The 21,038-nt window shown below is 37.4% G+C and overlaps 1 protein-coding gene across 1 annotated transcript in view; it reads right to left on the reverse strand.

The window, feature by feature from the left end:
* The window catches only part of DCHS2 (dachsous cadherin-related 2), a 325,666-nt gene that overhangs the window by 39,949 nt on the left and 264,679 nt on the right, over nucleotides 1-21,038 (reverse strand). The window contains exons 11-13 of the mRNA XM_027866793.1: nucleotides 17,481-17,615; nucleotides 16,932-17,141; nucleotides 12,614-13,471 (exon numbers count right to left, since the gene is read on the reverse strand). Coding sequence (XP_027722594.1) covers nucleotides 12,614-13,471; nucleotides 16,932-17,141; nucleotides 17,481-17,615 — 1,203 coding nt within the window. The remainder of the gene's footprint in view (nucleotides 1-12,613; nucleotides 13,472-16,931; nucleotides 17,142-17,480; nucleotides 17,616-21,038) is intronic.

Here is a 21,038-nt window from a genome sequence, read left to right on the forward strand (position 1 = left end):
AAGAAAGAAAGAAAGAAAGAAAGAAAGAAAGAAAGAAAGAAAGAAAGAAAGAAAGAAAGAAAGAAAGAAAGAAAGAAAAGAAAGAAAGAAAAAAGTACCCACCACCATGTGAGAAGCACTATATCAAGCACCAGGAATGGAAGACATCCCTGCTCTCAGAAAGCTCACATTCTAACAAATGAGACAACAGATATGGAAGGCTTCAGCTGCAAAACAGATGGAAAAGGCCCATGGTCCTTAGGGTACAGCAGCAAAACAGATAGATGTTAATGTTTTTATTTTCTTTAACAGAGGCAGCTACCTGGTGCAGTGGGTGGATAGAGCACAGGGCCTGGAGTCAGGAAGACCTGAGTTCAAATCTGGCCTCAGACAATTATTAACTATGTGACTCTAGGCAAGTCGCTTAACCTCTGTCTGCCTCAGTTTCCTCAACTGAAAAAATACAGATAATAGCAGTGCCTACCTCAAAGGGTTATTGTGAAGACCAAATATGAGATCACATTTGTGAAGTGCTTAGCACATATCAGGCTTCAATAAATATTTATTTCCCAATGTCACTTCCAATGATAAAATCAAATCAGTTTCTGATATTGAACCATTTGACAGTGCCAAGGACTTTGTGGCAAGAGCTTTTTTTTCTGTGTCTTGAACATATGTGGCCCTAACACCTGCCGAACAGTTACCAGACTGAATCTTCTCAGGGGTTGCCTCCCAGAAGGATAGCTGTGGAGACTGGAATTGGGTTCACAGTTCTAGGCTGTCTGCAGAAGAGTCTCAAGGGAGATGGAGGTCCAGGTGGTGGTGGCAGTGGTGGTTTGGCTTGCTTGGTTCATCCTACCTCCCACTTCTCCCTCAATATGCCCTCCTTCTGCAGCTAGGCTAGCTTGACTTCCCGGTGAGTGGCAGTTGGTGGGGATGGTCAGTCCTTTCTCCATGACAGCGACATTCCCAGATGATAGCTATGAGGATTAGGCCAGAAATAGGACTAGGGGTATGGGGGCTGGGAATGTTGTGCTGCTTCCCCTAGATTTTCTGTGTTTGCCCTAATATTGATGGGCAGCGATTTTTGTTGTGGTGATGAAAAAGGTGGGCCCCTTCTTCACACTGATTTCTTCCCTCAGTTATGGCTGGAAACAGGTTCAGTGGTCTGGGGCACACTGCTATTCCCAAGGCTCTTGGATTCAGGATCCCAGGTTGTCTCTATCAGGATCCAAGGGGGAGATGGCAGTCACAACTGTGGTGGTGGTGGTGGGGGTGGTAGTTTAACTCACCTGCACACACTGCTTCCTGTCTCTCCCCCAGGGTACTTTCCTATCTCAGACACATAGTAGCTACTTAACTATGGAGTAAGTCATTTATTTTTTCAGTATTCCTAGCAACTCTCTAGGACTATAAACTGCAGAAGGGTAAACAATTTACATCAGCAGAGGGGGTTTCTGTGGAATTTCTAGAGAGTTCCCTACATCAATAAAATCACAGATCTAGACCTATATCCATCTCTCTTAAGTGTGGCCAAATAAAAAAAGATTTGTTTTATATTAGGGTATTTAATATATTTGCACACATAATACATGTAATTTCATATATGTGTATATATATTTTTAACAAATTATTATTATATGTCATACTGATGATAACAAATGTCAAACAACATAGACAAAAATAATATTGTCTACTTTTGATATATGTTTATTGCAGGAAAAAAGGGAGGGGAGAACGGTTGTGGGGTCTACACTAAATTGAAAAAAAGATAGCCCTAAGATATGCTGGGAAGCAGGGGAAAATGTCATGACATATGGATAACTGAGAATCTTCTATACTGAGACACTTCCTAGAATGTTAAACAGGAAGACAAATTAGAGTTATACTATCCCCAACCTGAAAGGAATCTTGAGGTCATCCAATCTAACAACTCCATGTTACAGATAAGGATTTGTAAATGTTAAGGGTATATTGCCTAAAGTGCACAATTAGTTACAATGAGGAGACCCAGAAGAGAATTTTCTTGGCTGTTAGTTTCCATTTCTTTCCACCACACCAAGAGGCCTCTCTTGAAAATGGAATTAAATATTATGCCTTTGGGAACACAAAGACAACAAAGGGGTTGAAAGTTTTATTCTTGTAAAAAGCTCAATGCTAAAATTCTGTAAGTCAAAGAGAAGGATGTGTTGGCAATTGTCAATGCACCGCACCATGTGGATTTTGGTCATTTGGACTTATAAGAAACATTATTAATTGGGCTAGTGGAAAGAAATATCAGGTACCAACACTTTGGTGAGGATACTTGTCTTCTCTTCCTAGAGCTCACTGTCCTAAATGGTGAGCTGGTGAGTACTCATAAATACAAATTTTGATTCAAATATAGTGGCAATTTTAAATTAAATGGCATGGATCTTGAGCTAATATTTGGCCCTCAAACATAGGAATAAGATAAACTAAAGACTATGCTCCAGCCAAAGGCTATTAATTTTTGTGTGGATAATCCACTGATAGTATAACATCAATAGTTATTAAGAACTTGACACTTTGGAAACAATGTTCATTCATTCATTTCTTATGTTTGGAATCAAGATTCTTCCATTTGAATGAATGAGAGATTATCTAATTATGTAAAGGCACACATCAGGTCTTACACATTGACGAATCGGGTTCAATGACAGTGTTCTTAAATTTACAAAAGTCTTAGACTGTATTACAGCAACCTTTATTTCAGGGTATCTTTAAACAAGTATGTTGTGCCAGGGTAAAATGTTGCACAGAGGGCAGAGATAAGTACTACTCTATGATATGCTTTGAAACACCCTAGAGAACAAGGGTGACTGAAATGATCAAAGGTTATACAGTTAACCTATTTAACAAGAGTTAAATGTATTTATCCACAAATGGCAGCAAATAATTCCCCCCACCCCCAATTTGAATATCTATCTCATTTATTTTACTGAACAGATTTTACTGATTAGAGTGCCCTCATGTGTCTCTACATTGTAATACAGTTTTAGGCAACATGGTGGAAATGGAGAAGCCAGGGGATTGGTATCCAGGAGACCTGGAATCCAGAACACCTGGCTTCTAATGCTATCTGTGCTATATTGGACATAAGTCACTTAACATCTTTGTCTTTCAATTTCCTCATCTGTGAAAGGAGAAAAAAATGGATTAGATTTCCCCTAAGGCTGTCTCTGTAAGACCCAACTCTAAATAGCTCTGGTCTATATAGTCTTTCAAAGGACACAAATAGTTCAGATGTTGATAAACATTTTGAGAGATATTTAATTAGGCAACTCAGACCATAAGCTGGAGAGCAGTTGTTGACCTATATTAACAGAGCAATTTTCCTCACTAAGATTTCCTTAAACCAATGAAATCACAGATCCAGTCTAAAAAAATCAGATAAAATCAATAATCAAGGTGATTTGTAAAGATATTTTTACACTTTTTCATTTGTTCCAAGGTCAGCATATAACATAACACCTGCAGACCCATGGTTTGTTAGATCCCATGGTTTTCCATTTCTGCCCTCAATGTTCAGCAGCAAATACAAAAACCAAAGTATCTAGATTTTTTTTAAAAAGGAATAAACAAAAGTTGGGTCGTTGAACCAAATTTGTCAATATGTAAGACCTAATATGTGCCTTAACATAATTAGATAATCTGTCATTCGGTCAAATGGAAGAATCTTGATTCCAAATATATGTTACTTAATACACTACAAATTCACATACAATTAAGATGGTTTGTCATTAAAACCTAGGTGTACTCTAAAGATTTAGATCTTGGGCTGGAAGGAAGCTCAGAGGACATCTAATCCCATTACTTCATTTTATGGATGAGAAAACTGAGGTTTAGGGAGGTCACATGACTTTCCCAAGTTCACACTGCTAGTTAAGTGTCAGAGATAAAATCCAAACCCAGGTCTTCTAACTTTTGAGCCAGAGATCTTTCCACTGTACTTGGTTTAGTTTCCCCTCCATATGAAAATGGATACTAAGCCATCACTCGGATATCTCACATTGATTTACAGCCCTCATAACTCGATTAACTATCTTTTCTTGGGGTTGATTCTCTCTATAAACAAATTACTGTTCCAGACCTGAGTTTAAAGAGGAGTTTAAAAGCAGAAATACAACTCTTCCCTCATTTTAACACTTAATTTTGTCTCTCACACCTGGGGGGAAGGAGGGGCAGGAGACTATACTAGACTAAGTCCCTTGAAATCTTGATACTCTGCATGGTGTTAATAGGGTTTTCATGGGAAATTTTCAACATTAGTAATATTTCCCCTTTTGACACTGATACTTTGATTAGTGGTCTCACCAGTGTGGGTTCCCTTTTTAATTTTTCATATCAAAACTAAGTCATCCTACCCTGCCTGGGGTGATTCTTCTCCATGTCCTCCCACCAATACTCCACAGAGAGCTCCCACATGATCTAATAGGGACCTTTTCTTAGATTTCTAAACGTTGTATGGATACCAATGAAATTCATAGACAGACCATAAGTTATTCTTTGCTCTCACTGTGTGACAGGTCCACCTACATTTGTGACAATTTGTGATACCTCAGTACAAAAATAGACTTAATTTTTTCTATGTTCTCCAATATTTTGACTATCCTTTATTCCACTGATGTAAATGAGATCATTTTGTTAAGTGTAAAACACTATAGAAATACAAGTTGTTATGATGATGATGATGATGACTCTGAGACAGCCAAGGCACTGAAAGATTACAAAGAACACTTTGAGAAAACAAAGATTAAATTTCATTTAGTATTTAAAAAAAAATCAGGACTCACAGGGTTTTCACATTTGAATTTATATGTTTTATCAATGTATTTCAAACCCAAAAGTATTCTGTGTCCAAATTAGTTTCAGTAACACGGATATGAAGTGTTAGATGTAACATTGCAAAAGGATGAAAACATTGCTACCCAAAATGTTTCATCAAAGGATCCAACTGTTTTCTTCTTGTTGTTCAGTCATTTTTTTCAATCTTGTCCAAATTTTCATGACCTCATTTGGGGTTTTCTTGGCAAAGATATTGGAGTGGTTTACCATTTCCTTCTCCTGCTCATTTTACAGGTAAGGAAACTAAAGCAAACAGGAGTAAGTGACTTGCCCAGGGTCACACAGCTGGTAAGTATTTGTGGCCAGATTTGAGCTCAGAGAGATGAGTCTTCCTAACTCCAGGCCTGGCACTCTACCTACTGCATCACCTAGCTGCCCTACCTGCTTTCTAATAAAGCTCTATTAAGCAATTTTTAATATCTTTGAGACTTTTGTTCTTTCTCTAATACCTTTACTTTTGTGACTCTATGATCTCACTGATATTGATGTCGCCCTTCCAGTGCAGATGGCAACACAGCCATGCCGTCTCCATCATTGGATTTCTGTCCATTTACTTCTGCATGTCCTCCATAAACTATCTATCCACTACACTGGAGGCTTTTCTCATGGATATTAATTTAACACATGCACTGTCCATCTGTAAAACTTTGCTCTAGGTAAAAAGGAGCCTATCTCCTTTTCTGCCCACCCATGTCCTTGAGGGTGACCTTTACCCTACTTGCTGCATATCATTACAAGCTATCGTTGCAAATATTTTGCTGTCTGTGTCTGCTGGATGACCTATGATTCTGAATCTTCTGAGATTGTAACGTTTGATGATTTGTAGTCATATAGCATCATCAAGGGAATACTAATATTAAAAAGCTCTGCTTTTATGGCAGGGAGGAGTTTGGGGTCATCAAAGGTGCTGAGGAATTTCCCCAAAGTAATCTAGAGTTTTCTCCTCCTCCTATTCAAGCCCATTGTCCATTTGCCCTTCTTGACCCAAAATATATGGACTAATGGACTAACTCAATGGACTAAACTATCCAACTGCATGTTATAATCTTGGCAATAAGCATTCTTCACCTACGCTGTTTTTTTCCTCTGTGGACCGGAAGAGTGATCTATTTGGAGAGGCCATGGATTGCACTGAGGAGTCTCTGTAATATTCTGGAACAAGTACAATGTAGTATATAAACCTGCTCCTCCTGAAAGATCACTTCAGCCCTAGAATTTATACCTTGGCACTACTCTCTGCCTCTTGGGGGCCCTCCCTCTGAGCTTCCATTTAAGGAGGGTTCCCAGAACAGCCATCTTTTCATTTTTCACCAGGCAGCACCTTTCCGGACTTTTCCATCATGCCCTTGGCAGGGTATGTCTTCGTCCCCTCTCCCTTCACTTTCCTTTTAGCGTTGTCTCCCTCATTAAGATGTCAGGTCCATGAGGGCAGGGCCTGTCTTTCTTTTGGTTTGTATTTGTATTCCCAATATTTATTAGAGTATCTGAAACTGAGCAAGCAATTAATAAATGCTTATTGATTGACTTACCACAAACAAGAACATCTGGAGCACTGGTGTCAAAAACAAATGGAAACATATTTCTGCCACATATTGACTTAGAAAATCATGAATCAATATTATTTATGTTGTGTTGTATTTTTATTTATTTTGTTAAACATTTCCCAATTACATTTTAATTTGCTTTGGGGCCACACTTGGGAGTTTTGCAGGCTGGCCATGGAACACTTTTGGATTTGAAATAAATTGATAAAACATATAAATTTGGAAGTGCGAACCCTGAGAGTCATGGAGTACCCTAAGAACAAAGGATAGCTGGTAAAATATTGGAGGAAATCAGGAAAATTAAATCTATTTTTGTACTGAAAAAGAGTCACAAATATAGGTGGACCTGTGATGCGGTAAGAACGAAGGATAAGTGATGGTCAGTCCTCGAGTTTAATTGTTGTCCGTACAACTCAGGCTGAGAATTTGACACTAAGTAGAATTTCACATTTACTAGAAATCCTTCCTCTCATTTGAATTCTGAACAAAACATTCTTCAGAACAGTTGTTAGCACACATCTTCCTATTTTATGCTTGACTTGGCACTGGTATTCACTGAGTCATTAAACAAAGTTATCTCTAGGGTAGCAATTAATATTTTATAATGTGAGAGGCAGTATACCAAAGTCATCAAGTTTACTGGACTTGGATACAGGATGACCTTGATGTAAATCCTGCCTTAGACATTTACAAGCCTTGGCCAAGTCACCCACTCTTGCTCAGTGCCTCAGTTTCTCTATCTGTAAAATGGGGATAATACTATCTTATTTCTTACATTACAGGATTGCTATATTAAATGAGATCATGTATGTTTAAAAGTGTTTCAAAACCTTAAAGGACTGTGAAAATAATTATTAATATTATTATCATCTTGACATGTACATAGGACATAAATAGTTGGAGCAAAAACTTTTAAGGCTGTGTTTTGTCCTATTGCTTGTGAATGGATCAGTATTTAATCAACAAACAATAAACCCAGTAGGATCACGTATTCTCTAAACCGCTCAATCAACTATGCAGCAATGAAGATGTGGTCTCTTGTAAAGAATAATTCATGAAAGTCTGCCTGTTTAATGATGATGATGATAATGGTACTTATTAAGTACTTTAAGGTTTGTAAAACTCTCTCTATATGCTAACTCATTTGATCCTTACAATATTTCTGTAAGGTATTTGCTGTAAGTATTCCAATTTTATGGATGAGAAAACTGAAGTGAAGTGATTTGCCCAGGATCACTGAGCTAGAGAGTGTCTGAGGCAGAATTCGAACTCAGGTCTTCCTGACTCTAAAGCCTGCTTTCTATCCATTGATTTATACATAGCTTATACTCATTAATATCTTATCAAGTTGACAGAATAAGCTTATGGGACATTTGGTAACAATGTCCTCTTTGTTGCTTATCTATTTTTTGGTGACAGTACCATCTATGGAATATATTTTTTTTATTCTTTTAGAACTTACCCTGATTGAAAGCTAATTTCAAAAAGGAAACAAACAAAATGGGAGGCAGAATGGTGCAGAAGGTAGAAGGCTGACTTTGAAGTCAGGAAGACTTGAGTTCAAGCCCTATCTCCATTATATAGTAGTGGGATGAGCCTGGCCAAGCATCTCCACTTTTCAGTGCCCCAGGCAGGCTCTAATACTCCAACTTACCAATGAGAGGTAGCTCTGCTTTGGTGGAGGGAGTTTTCATACTGTGAGTTCTCTATACCCATGAAATCACAGGTCAAGACCAACTTTCACCTGCCCTCCACCTGCCCAAAAACAACAGATCTTTGAGAATCTTTAAAATTGGGTCAGCTCCAATGCAGATTTCCTTTCACTGAATTTTGCTGGGTCCAGCGCCCTTCATAATTTTATCTTCTTGAATATATTTCTTAACTTATACCACATTGATTCCTAATGTATTAAGACCAAATGTGATGTATCTACTCTCAATGATTATGGATATAGATATAGATATAGATCACTATGGATATGAACTAGAAGATCTACACATTTTATACCTTTTTGTGATTTTTTTAAAGGTACAATTCGAAAGCAGCTCAAATAAAAGAATTACGTGGAAATCATGATAAACCAGAAAGTCAGCTGGAATATCATTGTTCCTAAGTGATTTGAAAGTATGATGTGAATTTTGAGTGACCCTCAATCAGAGACCCCTCGTCAGGGTAATGCTTTTTTTTTTTTTTAATGGCAGCCAACATTTTAAAACTACAGTGTTTTTGAGATCTATCATGCTAGTGCTAAAAAGTTCTGGCATATACTGAAGGTCAATGCTATATACAGAAATGAACAATGGTTCTCCAGCTTTTTGAAACTAAAAAAAATTCAAGGGAAAAAAAAAGTCTGATAAAAATTATGTGATAAGATCCAGCAGCTAATTCTGGCTTCATGTGCCAACCGCAGCTTTGACCAATTTGCAATGTCAGTCAATATTTTATGAAGCTTACCACTCCCTCTTTCACTGGGTCTAGGAAATACTGTCAACCCAGATGCAGGTTAGTTATATCCCATCAAATTCAATAGTCTTCTTAACTATCACTCTTCTTCATTTCTTGTTTTTCTCTTTCCTCTATATTTTGCAGCTTTTAGCTGACTTTCACTTCTCAACTTAGACTTTAATGCCCTTTGCGTAAGTCATATTTATGCTTCAAGGAGACTTTCCAGGCCACTTCTTCATATGCCTTGTAATATATACCTACATCCACATTTATGGATGCCATATGCTTGTACCACTTCCAGAACTATTTCAAAGTTTCCTTATGTGTAAAATTTAATAAAAAGGATTTGGGGAGTGTTTTATTCTTTCAGGAAAAAAAAAGGAAAAAAGACAAGTATCAAATTGAATGGAATTAAGTAGTTCTGAAAGTAAGTGGATTGAGGAGGTCACTTCTCACCAGGGGTCAGGGTCAACAATAGCAGATAGCAATGACAGCTTTTGCTCCAATTAACCATCAACTTTCCTGCCTTAATCTCAGACTGAAGGGACCACCTCCAAATGCAAGAAGGTAATTTGGTCTTAATTGTGTTTTATCCTTAACATTTAATCTGCAACCAAATTGCTTTTAACCATACTGATTAATCCCAATTGTGACAGCTAGAACAAGATAGTTAGTGGGGAGAGCAGAGAGAACACAGACTGGTTGTAATGTTTCCTGAATTATAGGAAATCAGTTGAAATCAAATATGGCAGTAATATACTCATGTAAAGGTCTACTGTTAAGGACTATAACTTGTCATATATAGGTGAGTCACAGAGATACTTAATAGTAACGAGAACAAGAACTTATCTATCCACAGAATTGGAGTCAGAAGGGACTTCAGCAACTATCTAATACCCAACTACACTTGAAAAAGTACTTCTACTACAATATACCCAAAGAGCAATCACCCAATCTTTGCTTAAAGACTGCCAATGAAGGAATGGCCACAGCTTCTGTAGAGAGACTATGAAGAGCTAAGATTCAACAAAAAAGGCTACACCTACATGAACTCAACCAATAAATAATATGTATTAAAGCACCAAAAATGTCTGTTATTCAGATTTGTTTAGAGGGATGGAGGGGGATCAACTCCTTGCCACCAGAAATTATAGAAAGGTAATCCTTATAGAGCTCAGGTGGAATGGAATATTGATCAGTATAGATTTATGCAGCAAAGTGGTTGAGAAACTGTACAACATATCCTTTCAGGTTGTAAAAATAGTAGACTACACAGGATACTTTTTAGGACATGATAAGTTGGCTAGGATTACACATCAGAAACCAGTTACCCTTTATAAGCTGGCAACAAATTTCCATACTACATTCAAGCCCTGAAATATCTTTGATAATTCAACAAATAAACTGTATTCAAAATGAAACAGCATTAGAAACACATCACATCTTCCCTGATATGACACTGACTCGCAAAAATTTTAAAAATATTCTTAATAGATATCACATACTGAATACTCATAATCCTCAAGCAACATGTAATAAACATCTTTCAAAGTACAGACGCCTGGCAGAAGAAATCAAACCCAAGTGGGAACAGGACAAGATACATGTGAGGATCGCTGTCATCCTGTCTGTCCCTGAAGTTGTCAGAAAGATGGTTTCAGTGAGTCTACAAAAGATGACCTTACATCCCCTTACATCTTGTTCAGTCATTTCAGTTGGGTCTGTTTCTTTGTGACCCCATTTGGAGTTTTCCTGGCAAAGATACTGGAGTGGTTTGCCATTTCCTTCTTCAGCTCATTTTACGGATGAAGAACTGAGGTAAACAGGGTTAAATGACTTGCTCAGGGTCATATGGCTAGTAAGTGTCTGAGGCCAGATTTGAACTCAGGAAGAGATCTTCCTGACTCCAGGCCAGGCACCACCTAGATGCCTTCTCAATCCTCTTATTCAGTTACAAAAAAACAAAAACAAAAAACAATTATTTTATCCACTGTACAAGAGTCAGCAGAACATTCAACTTAAAAGAATATTAGGATAGTCACTTGTTCTTACAGTGTCTATTTGAACCCCATCAAAAAAAAGATGAGAAAAATTGTTTTTAGTGTGTCCACAGAGGAGGAGTTTGTATCCCAAACCTTTCATTCAATTACAAAAATCAATTACTTCATCTACCTGAGCAATAGCACGTCAAATACGAAACACAAAGGCATAGTAGTAGAATAGTAACTTGCCTGAGGATCATTTCTACTTGAACTCCAACAAATATAAAGATGAAAAGAATGAAAGAATGATAACAACATTATCAACAATAGGATAGGGACTGAACTCTTGGATGAGTTAAAGCCAGGAAAAGCTGGCTTCCAGTCTTACTTCTGCTACATACTGGCTGTGGGACTCTGGACAAGTCTCTTGGTGCTCCAAATTTTGTGAAATGACAACATCTTATACCCTCATCCAAATCCTCATGAAGCTGCCAACACTAACTCCCCAGGGAGATATCTTGGATAAGTATCTGGAACCCTGTGGGATAGGCTATATATACATATACATACATACATACATATATATGTATATATTATATATATATATATATATATATATATATGTATGTTTCTTTGTATTAGTAGCCCTTAACATAGTGCCTGGCACATAGCACTTTATAAAAAAAGCTTGTTGCTTGCTTACTTAATTCGTTAATAACAAAAGAGAAAGCCTCTAGTGAAAAGAGATTTTAAGTTATTTAATTTCATATTTTCCTGATATGTCACACAGGTTGATAAGGATGGAACAGAGAGCATCCTGGGGAAAATATCAGAAATGGCAAATATGGATGTGTTTCTAGGCAGAAAAAAAAATGGAACACGAAAACACAAAATTGGGCTTTACAGGCATATTCGATTAAACTCAACAAACATTTATGTGAAAGGCACTGTACCACCTTTTGGAAAGAAACAAGATTACCCTAAACAATGGAAGATGTGCCGCTGAGTACAGCCAGTCAGGAAAGCTTGCTGAAAAGGCCTTGTCTCATCTCTGATATGAAAACGGGGTAGTAGGTTGCTTTTTTTGTTTTTGTTTTTTTTCTTTTTTAAATTTTGATGAAGCAGGCAGTAGGATGGAGTGGGGGGTGGGGGAGGGTGGCTAGGGTCCAGATATCTATTTCATTTGTGAAGGAACTCCTGGGGAGGAAGCACTCTTTTTGTCAATAATGATCTTCAACTGTTGAGCAACTTGAAAGTCTTAGATAGCTTGGGAGTGGGGGAAGAATTGAAAGGTTAAATGACTCACATGCCAGTATGTGTCAAAGCATATACTTAAACCCACATCTTTTCTAACTCTGAGGAAGGCTCTCTATCCACTCTATCACATGGCAGTCCTAAAGCAGGGCAATGTATTTCCAGCATTATTGTGGAGGAAAAAAAGTGTTGGTGGCAATGCTTTGAGGGATATGCTGATTTCCGTCTTTCAGGTTCTGGCGGTCAAGAAATAGCTGGAAGTTAAAGGTGCCCTAGATTTGTATAAGTTTCTATAGCTAATTCAACATTTTATATTTCTATTTTTAATTTGCTTCAAACTAGGTTTCTTTTTCTATATATACATTTTTTAAAATGACTGACATCTTGGTTCATGCTTTGCTAGACATAAACTTATGGATCAAGTCCTAATGTAAATGAAAGTGAGAACTTATCAATGAACCCAAAAGACTTGTGCAACAAATGCATTTAAGCAGCTTTTCCATAAATGCAGAGCACATAAAAAATATAGGACCAAATACTCACCAGTTTCACAGTTTTCAGTTATAGTTGATGTATATAATTGCTGACTAAAGGAAAACCTTGCATCTTTTTCCTGCATGTGGATGAACAAAAGACCAGTGGCTGTCCTGGTTGGGATCCCCTGATCCATAACCTTTACCTGTAGCAACACAGGGAAGTGTTCTGAGGACAGTTGTTTCTGAAGTCGAACCTCTCCTGAGTGATCATCAATATGAAACAAAGACTGGGTCTCAACAAAACGAAAAACCACAGCTCCATTGAGCCCCAGGTCTGAGTCGTAGCTAATCAATGTGGCGATGGTCTGGTTCACTGACATTTGTGAAGAGACAAAAACATCCAAAGGGTTCTGTCCAAAGACAGGACTGTTGTCATTGACATCATCTACATTTACTGTCACATCAACTGTGGTTCTCCTTGGACTCTGGACACTCCGATCACTGGCCACAACCCTAAACACGTACTGGGACCTTGTCTCCCGGTCAAGGCCTTGGGCAAGTTTCAATGTGCCTGCCATTCTGTCAATGGTAAAGATACCCAGAGCATCATTGGTAAGGAAGTACTCAACCTGCCCATTTAGGCCACTGTCTTCATCCGCTGCAGAGAGCTTTAAGATCACTGACCCCACTTCAAGATCTTCTTTCACAGAAGCTTGGTAGTGGGATGTAGGGAAGGTAGGGCTGTGGTCATTATCATCCCAGATGATCACTTTTAACTCCATTATGGAGCTTCTACCTGGGCTACCCAGATCAGAACATTCAATAATGAGGGTGAAATTGCTGATGTGCTCCCTGTCTAGGCTACACGCTGTCGAGAGCTCTCCTGAAGTTTCATTAATGGTGAAGTGCTGCTCAGTATTTCCTCCTATAAAAGTGAAAGGAATGCAAAGGTGAGAGTATACCAAATGACAAATATCCTAAGGAAAAATGGCTTTCCTAGTACTCCAATCAAAATGAAAAGTAGTTATTAATAATCTTATAATAATGTTCATGAAATTAATTTAATTTTAATTATTAATTTATTTCTCAATTATTAATATTTAATTAATTAACAAAATTAAATAAATTTTAATTTAATTAATTTTAAATATCACAGTCTAGTGTTTTAATACAATTTTTTTTCCTTTTGTAATGAAAATCTGAGCGATGGAGAGCAGGGATGGCATATACCTCAAGTTATAGAACCATTATTTTAACAAATAAACATCATAGGAAATGTTCGGTTTTTAAATCAATAAATTTTATTTTAACTTTACCATTAGAATAAGTGATACTTTGTCCTCCTTGCTAAGAAATTAATAAAAAAGAAGCAAATAGTGTTGCCTTGTTTTCCCTTCATTGTTTTCTAATTATATCAATACCATGGAGGCAAGTCAGAGAAAAAATAAGATAGAGCTTTTATCTTGATCTGCACTTGTGATTAACTGGTGTAGGGGATTCCTTGTATGGAAAAACTCTCTGATGAACATTAGTAATCCATCTGTAATTAATATAGTTTTAGAGAGTTGTATGGACCCTGGGAGATTCAATAACCTTGCTTAATGTCAAATAGTTACTATGTGTCAGAGGCAGGATTTGAATCCAACTTATCCTTGTCTCCAGCTTTTCAACCAGACCACACTGGTTCTCCAAGGTGGGACACCAAGGCATAATGTTTTTGGGTAAGTTCAAAAACATAAATGTTCCTATTAATTAGTAGGAAGTTAACTAGCCTACTGTCCACATTTTGGAATGGTGGAGACTGGGAAGAACTATCAAGTCAGAGGGCATAAAACGTAAATTCAAGAGACATATTGGAGTTAGTGTGCTGGAGTGGCACTAACTAGAACAGTAGCAGACAAGGGCAGAGGAGAACTAAGGGAATATGTGGGGAGGAGATATCTTATTTCAAAGGTAGGAGTCATTGGCTAAACCTACACTTCTGGAATAGTTGAGGATCCAGAGGACATCCTTAATGTTCAAGTCACTAGATCCAAGGTTTAAGAAATCTAGGTCAAGGGGCAAGTTAACAAGAAATAATGAGCAGGAGGATTTAAGAAAAACCTGGAAAAACTTACATGAACTGATGCAAAGTGAAGTGAGCAGAACCAGGAGAACACTGTTGAAAGCAACATTGTACTTAGCTATTCCCAGCAATACAATGATCCAAGACAATTCCAAAGATCTCAAGAGGGAAAATGCTATTTGCATCCAGAGAAAGAATTGATTGAGTCTGAATGCAGATCGAAGCATAGTATTTTCACTTTTTTTTAATTTTTTTGTGTTTTTTTTCCTTTTAGTATGTTTCTTCTTTCACAACATGACTAATATGGAAATATGTTTTATATGATTGCACATGGATAACCTATATCAAATTGCTTACTGTCTTAGGGAGAGGGAAGATAGGGAGGGAGGGAGAAAATTTGGAACTCAAAAATTTTTAATGAACATTAACATTTGTCTTTACATTTAATTAGAAATAATAAAATATTATAAAAAAGAGAAAGCAAGGAGTATTTTTGTTTTTCCCTGCACCTCCAGCTCTTAGTGTCTGGCACATAGTAACTACTAAATAAATGTTTGTTGATTGACAAAAAACAATTGCATCTGTTGTTTAAAAACCTCTCAAAATATGAATGACAAGAATTTTATAAGGTAGATAGAGGGGAAATATTTTTCAAGATCATCTCCCCTAATTACGCCAATTATTATACCTTATTATCCATTATTGAGAGATATAAGATACCTCCTGGCCAAAGTAAGAAGTGGGATGTCACAAAACAGGTCATAGGTTTGGAGTAGCAAAAGATCTTAGACAGTAAAATAACCAACCCCTTCACAACACAGATGATGTTAATTGACATCCCAGGATGTTAATTGACTTGCCCAAAGTCACACCAGCTAGTAAGTGGCTGAGCTAGGATTTGAACTCAGGCCCTTTTTAAATTCCAAATTCACCAATAATTCTACTGCACTAAGGGCATAACAAATGTCAATAATCCCATTAGAGCTGTGGAGATTAGATTGTCTTGGCATGTTACTAGGGTAACTGTGGAACATAATAATAAAGAAGATAATTAAGGAACTATCAGCAAAAGCTGTAATTTAAAAAGAAAAGGAACAAAAAAGAGGGTTATTCAAATGTAAGAAGGCAGAACTCCCAGCTCTACCCCCAACTAGCTATATGAGCTTCTCTGGGTCTCAACTGTTTCAGCTGGAAAATAAGGTGCCTAGACTACATTATCTCTAAGGTCCCTGACACGTCTAATACTGATCGAAAATCTACATAAGTCCATGAATATTTATTAGTTGAACATTGAAAAAAAATTAAAGAAAGCGGGTGGATTTTATTAAGGAAACCTTGGCTTGGTCACAGAATTTCTAGAAGGCAGGTAATTATCAATTATAGGTTCTGCTCCCTCTAGTTAGTCTCAAACCCAACTTCAGATTATGTCATTATAATGCCATTGTAAGACTTTTTTGTCCCACCCAAAAGGGGGGTCTCTATCTACTACAAACGGTATTTTCTAGATGCTAAGTATCAACTCTTTACCCTACATGTTTTGCTGAATAATTGAGAGTGAGAACTGCAATGAAAAGAAACAGCATTCAGAAACTTACAAATGTTACCTATTGCTAACTCCACATTAATTCAGTCAGAAGCCCTTATCTCAGTCCCAAAGATGGCACAATGAATAGAGCACTAGACTTGGAGTCAGCAAGACCAGAATTCAATTCTGGCCTGAGACACTTAGTAGCTATTAAGTGTGACCTGGGGTAAGTCACAACTTCTCTGCACTTCTGTTTTCTCCATCAAATGGGATAATCGTAAAAAGTGCTTAGCACAATATCTGTCACATAGTAGGTACTATATAAGTGTTATTCTCTTCCTTCCCAAAAGCCAAAATTATTTTACAAGTAACAACTCCTTAAGACTATAGCACGTGGTAACGGTTGTGCAAGTCTGTGTTGAAAACCGGTGTAGCATATTAATTGCCAGTTCTAGGAATCCATACCTCTGAGTTCCTTCTTGAGGAGGACCTGAACCAAGGAAGACTTAGCCACTCAAAATAATAAAACAATGGAGCATATGGGAAAAAAAACCTGGAAAAATAACTATCCCATCAGTATTTTTAAGGCAGTTTAGTTAAATGTCCTGGAAAAGTGGGAGACCAATTTCAAAGTAGGAAGGGGGAAAAATGCTAAAGCCAAGAGAGCTAAAACTGGAATGTGATGGTGAACATTTTGTGACAACTTCATTATCTTACAGACTCCAAGAGGAATCATTACAAGTCATTGGCACGGCGTCTATCTTGGGGTATATTCTGCCAAAGTCCACCACTTACCAATTATATGATACCGCACAGCTCCATTGTTGCCAGTATCCAGGTCTGTAGCTAAAACAGTATAGATGACCTCTGGCTCTTGGTTCTCTGGAATCTGGATTTCAGGGTTGGGGATAATAAACTTGGGAGCATGGTCATTTTCATCTTTCACATTGCAGAGAATAGTCATGGTACTGGATAATGGAGGGACTCCCTGGTCTTTCACCAGTACTGGGAGGAGATAGAGAAAGGAAAGTTTCACATTAGTGAGCTGTGGGTTTTAACTGAGACCTTCCCTGTGCTCTTGACAAATTATGAGGGAAAAGAAAAATGAGAGGTCAGGCAATCCTTGTCAGAATGTATTGATGAAACTGTCTAAACTTGACTGTCCTTGGTATAACATTTGATGATGAACCAAAGGGTATGGCAGGTATACTGAATCATTCAACAACCGTCTTGAGAAGAAATAAAGTGACACCCATAATAAGGTGGGAGAAGGGGGTAAATAACAAAACTACTGAATTAAACACCCATAACTGACTGCATATTTCAGGAATTTGGACATGTTACCTCTAAGAGTGAAGATCTCCTGAGTCTCTCTATCAAGTGTAGCTGCTGTTACCACCTCTCCAGTGCTGGAATTGATCTTGAAAAGCCCAGATATGGCAGTTGGCATGATTTCAAATTGCAGTTGGGAGTTGATTCCTTAAAGAATAATTTTGTTTGATTGGTTTCAGGAAGAAAAAGAAGGGAGAAAACCACCTAAGTTATCTCTTTGGAATTCATTAGTCTACTTCCCCATCCTTTTTCCCACAATCATTTGCTAGAAGATAGGTGCTGAAGAGAAAACAAACAAGAATTCTAGGCAACTTTTAAATAAGGTGAGAAAACTGTTAGTGTGGATCTTGCCAAAGAAAAGACTCATGGGATAAAATATTTGGTTTTTCAAAAGCCTCCTGAGATTTTCCCACAGTGAATGTTTAAGATTTTTTCCCTCTCATAAAAAATGTCTTATGAGTTTGCACTCTACAGTATATTCCTAATTACTCCATGGAACACCCCTGATTGTAATTTAATGAGACAATAGGAACCTTGCTGGGGAAGCCATGATTCTTCACGCTGTTACTGAACTTGGGTGCATGTGCTCAGTAACGACACCCTGTGTCCTCTAAAGAATCAGGAGATTCACACATAGCACCACTAATGTGTGTGTCTGTGCATACACACAATGCACTTAGTCTTCTGCCTCCCGTGTAGAGTAAGAAATCAGGTTCCACAGTCTTACCCATTACTGATCCAAAATAATTTTTCCCATATTTTTTGGTGGTTTCAGTACTCCCCTGAGAGGCGTATAACGTCATTTCCATCACTGGTTATAGAGTAAGATCATTCACACCATTAACTTTAATGAATTTAATCCTACATTTTACACAAAGGGTAGCAGGCATTCATCTCATACCACTGTATGAGTTTTATTTGCAGCTCGCACACGTTCCATTCAATTACTTTTCTGTGTTCCCCTCTTAACAAACAATCAGCCTTTAAGTGTGACCCAAGACTCATGCCATGCACCTGGAACTGATGTTAGACCTTAATCAAAGGCTGGAAGAACTTGGGGGGAGGGGAAGGGGTAGACCTTCTCAATAAAATTTTAATTGCAAATCTCCACCTCATCTGTGGTAAATCATCTTTATTCAATCCATCATATTCTAAAATAAAGCTTGAGCCCACTATAGTCAAACATATAGAACAATTGTCTTGGAGTTGGAAAGTATGGGTTCTAATCCCAGGTTTTTCATTGCAGACTTTTGAAGAAAAAACAGAAATCATATGTCACACACACACACACAAATATATATACATACATACATACATATATACATACATATATACATATAATATGTACTATTATACCTTAGAGAGACATGATGAGTAATGAAATAAGTAATAATAGTGGATTACATTTCTAAAAGAGTTTAAGTGTTTGATTTTCAAAACAAGCATGTAAAGTAAGCAATAATGAGAGGCAGTATAACATAGAAGAGAAGGAGTTGGTTTTTTTAGAGTCAGAAGACTCTAAAAAATTCAAGTCTCACTCTGATATTTACTTAATCATGTTCCATGAATAAGTCACTTAGGATCATAGATTTAGAACTGAAAGGGTCCTTAGGCTTAATCTAACCCCCTTATTTTGCAGATGAGATCACTGAGGTACCAAGAGGCTAAAGGTAATCACATGGGTAATTAGAAGGAAATGTCAGTCAATAAACATTTATTAAACACTTACTGTGTGTTAGGAGCTGTGCCAAGCATTGAGTATACAAATATAAAAATAAAAAACAATGCTTACCCTCAAGGAGATTACAAATTAATGGGAGAAGACAAAACACAAAAGGAAGCTAAAAAGAAAGGAAGGGAGCATCCAGTGTCATGTACCCAATGCAGTCAGGCAGGAAATGAGGAGATGGCTGATCTTAGCACCCCCCTTAAAATGCAAGTTTGGGGAGAAGCTCTTTGCTTTGCCCTCCAATCAAATGTGAATTGTTCATTTCATTATTCCCATTTTAAAGCTGAGAAAAATGAGGCTCAGTTGAGTTACTTGCCCAACATACATAATTAGGTGGAAGACAATGAACCCAAAAACTAGGATTTTCTGACTCCAGGACCACTTTACATAATGGTATCACCAATTGTCTGGATTTTTGTCTTGCCACTGGACTTTGATGACTCTGAAAGACTGTGTGCAACTCTGCCTTACTTAGATCCAATTCACACACATGAGTCAAGACATGACCTTTGATGTCATTGATCCATATTCAGAAAGGAAAGACAAGTATAGGGTAGCTATAGTGCCCTACACAAAGTGCTCTGATTATAGAAGTACAAAGTGGGAGCATTGGTACAACTTCTGGGAACATCCTCCATCTGTCATATTGGTGGTGCTGGTGCTAGCAACAGCAGAATTAGTATTGAGAGCTGACATTTACATAGCTTTAACTTCTATCATGCTTTATAAAGTGCTTCACACAAATGACCCCACTTGTTCCTCACAAGAATTTGGTAAGGCAGATACTCTGGAGAAGCCAGAGCTGAAAGAGACTGTGACAAATGCATGATTTCATAGGTACTGACAGGGCTGAGGCTTAAACCTAGGTTTCTCCTGACTCCAAGACTCCTGTTCATTTCCTTGACATTGGTAAGAAATAATTTAACCACATATAAGGTACATCTAGAGTTCCTAAGGGGGAAAAATGTTTTCCATTTCACCATTTGACATTATCGCCTTTGGGGATGGGAGGAAGGAAAAGGCAGTGTGGGAGTTCTAGATCTGTTAATTCATTAGTAAAAGAAATTCTTTACTATTGCAGATGCTATCTTTTGTTTTTATATCACCTTAATTTCTCATTATACCTCCCCTCACCCACACATACATACACATACATACCCCAGAATAATCCCTTATAACAAAGAATCAAAAAGAGAGGAAAAAACAGTTTATCAGAACTAACAAATTCAGCCAAACTAATATAAACCAAGTCTGGCATCATATGCATAGCAGTTTTTAATAGACTCAAATACTCATTCTTTCCTATTCTGTTTTTATCTCTACTTTTCTATAACATGCTTACCCTAGAAGAGCCTTTTTTAAATAGCAAGGAACAGAAAATAGGTTCCAAGATGTTAACTTAAAAAACACATACAAAAGAACAAACTTCACATCCTCATCAATACTTCAGACCTCTCGTCTTTCAGGATTTCCAAGTCAGTTACCCATCCTCCAAACCATACATACATTACAAAGCCAAAAAATAGATTTATCAACCATCCTCTCCTCCTAAATAATCTCTTCTCTCTATGTTTTTGTTATACTTTTCTCTTTGTCCTCCTACCTGTCCCTTCTTAGTCTACTTGGCTAGTTCATCATCCATGTCACACTTAATAATATATGGATGTATCCCAATACTCTGTCCTGTGCTATTTTACTCCACACTGTGTTGCTTGGTGATCTGTTCAGCTCCAATGGGTCCAATTATCATTCCTAATATAAATGTCTCCCACATCTATTTATGCATACATCATTTATCTATCTATCTATCTATCTATCTATCTATCTATCTATCTATCTAT

This window comes from Vombatus ursinus, unplaced genomic scaffold (assembly GCF_900497805.2).
Source record: "Vombatus ursinus unplaced genomic scaffold, bare-nosed wombat genome assembly UNPS02014784.1, whole genome shotgun sequence".
NCBI lineage: Eukaryota > Metazoa > Chordata > Mammalia > Diprotodontia > Vombatidae > Vombatus > Vombatus ursinus.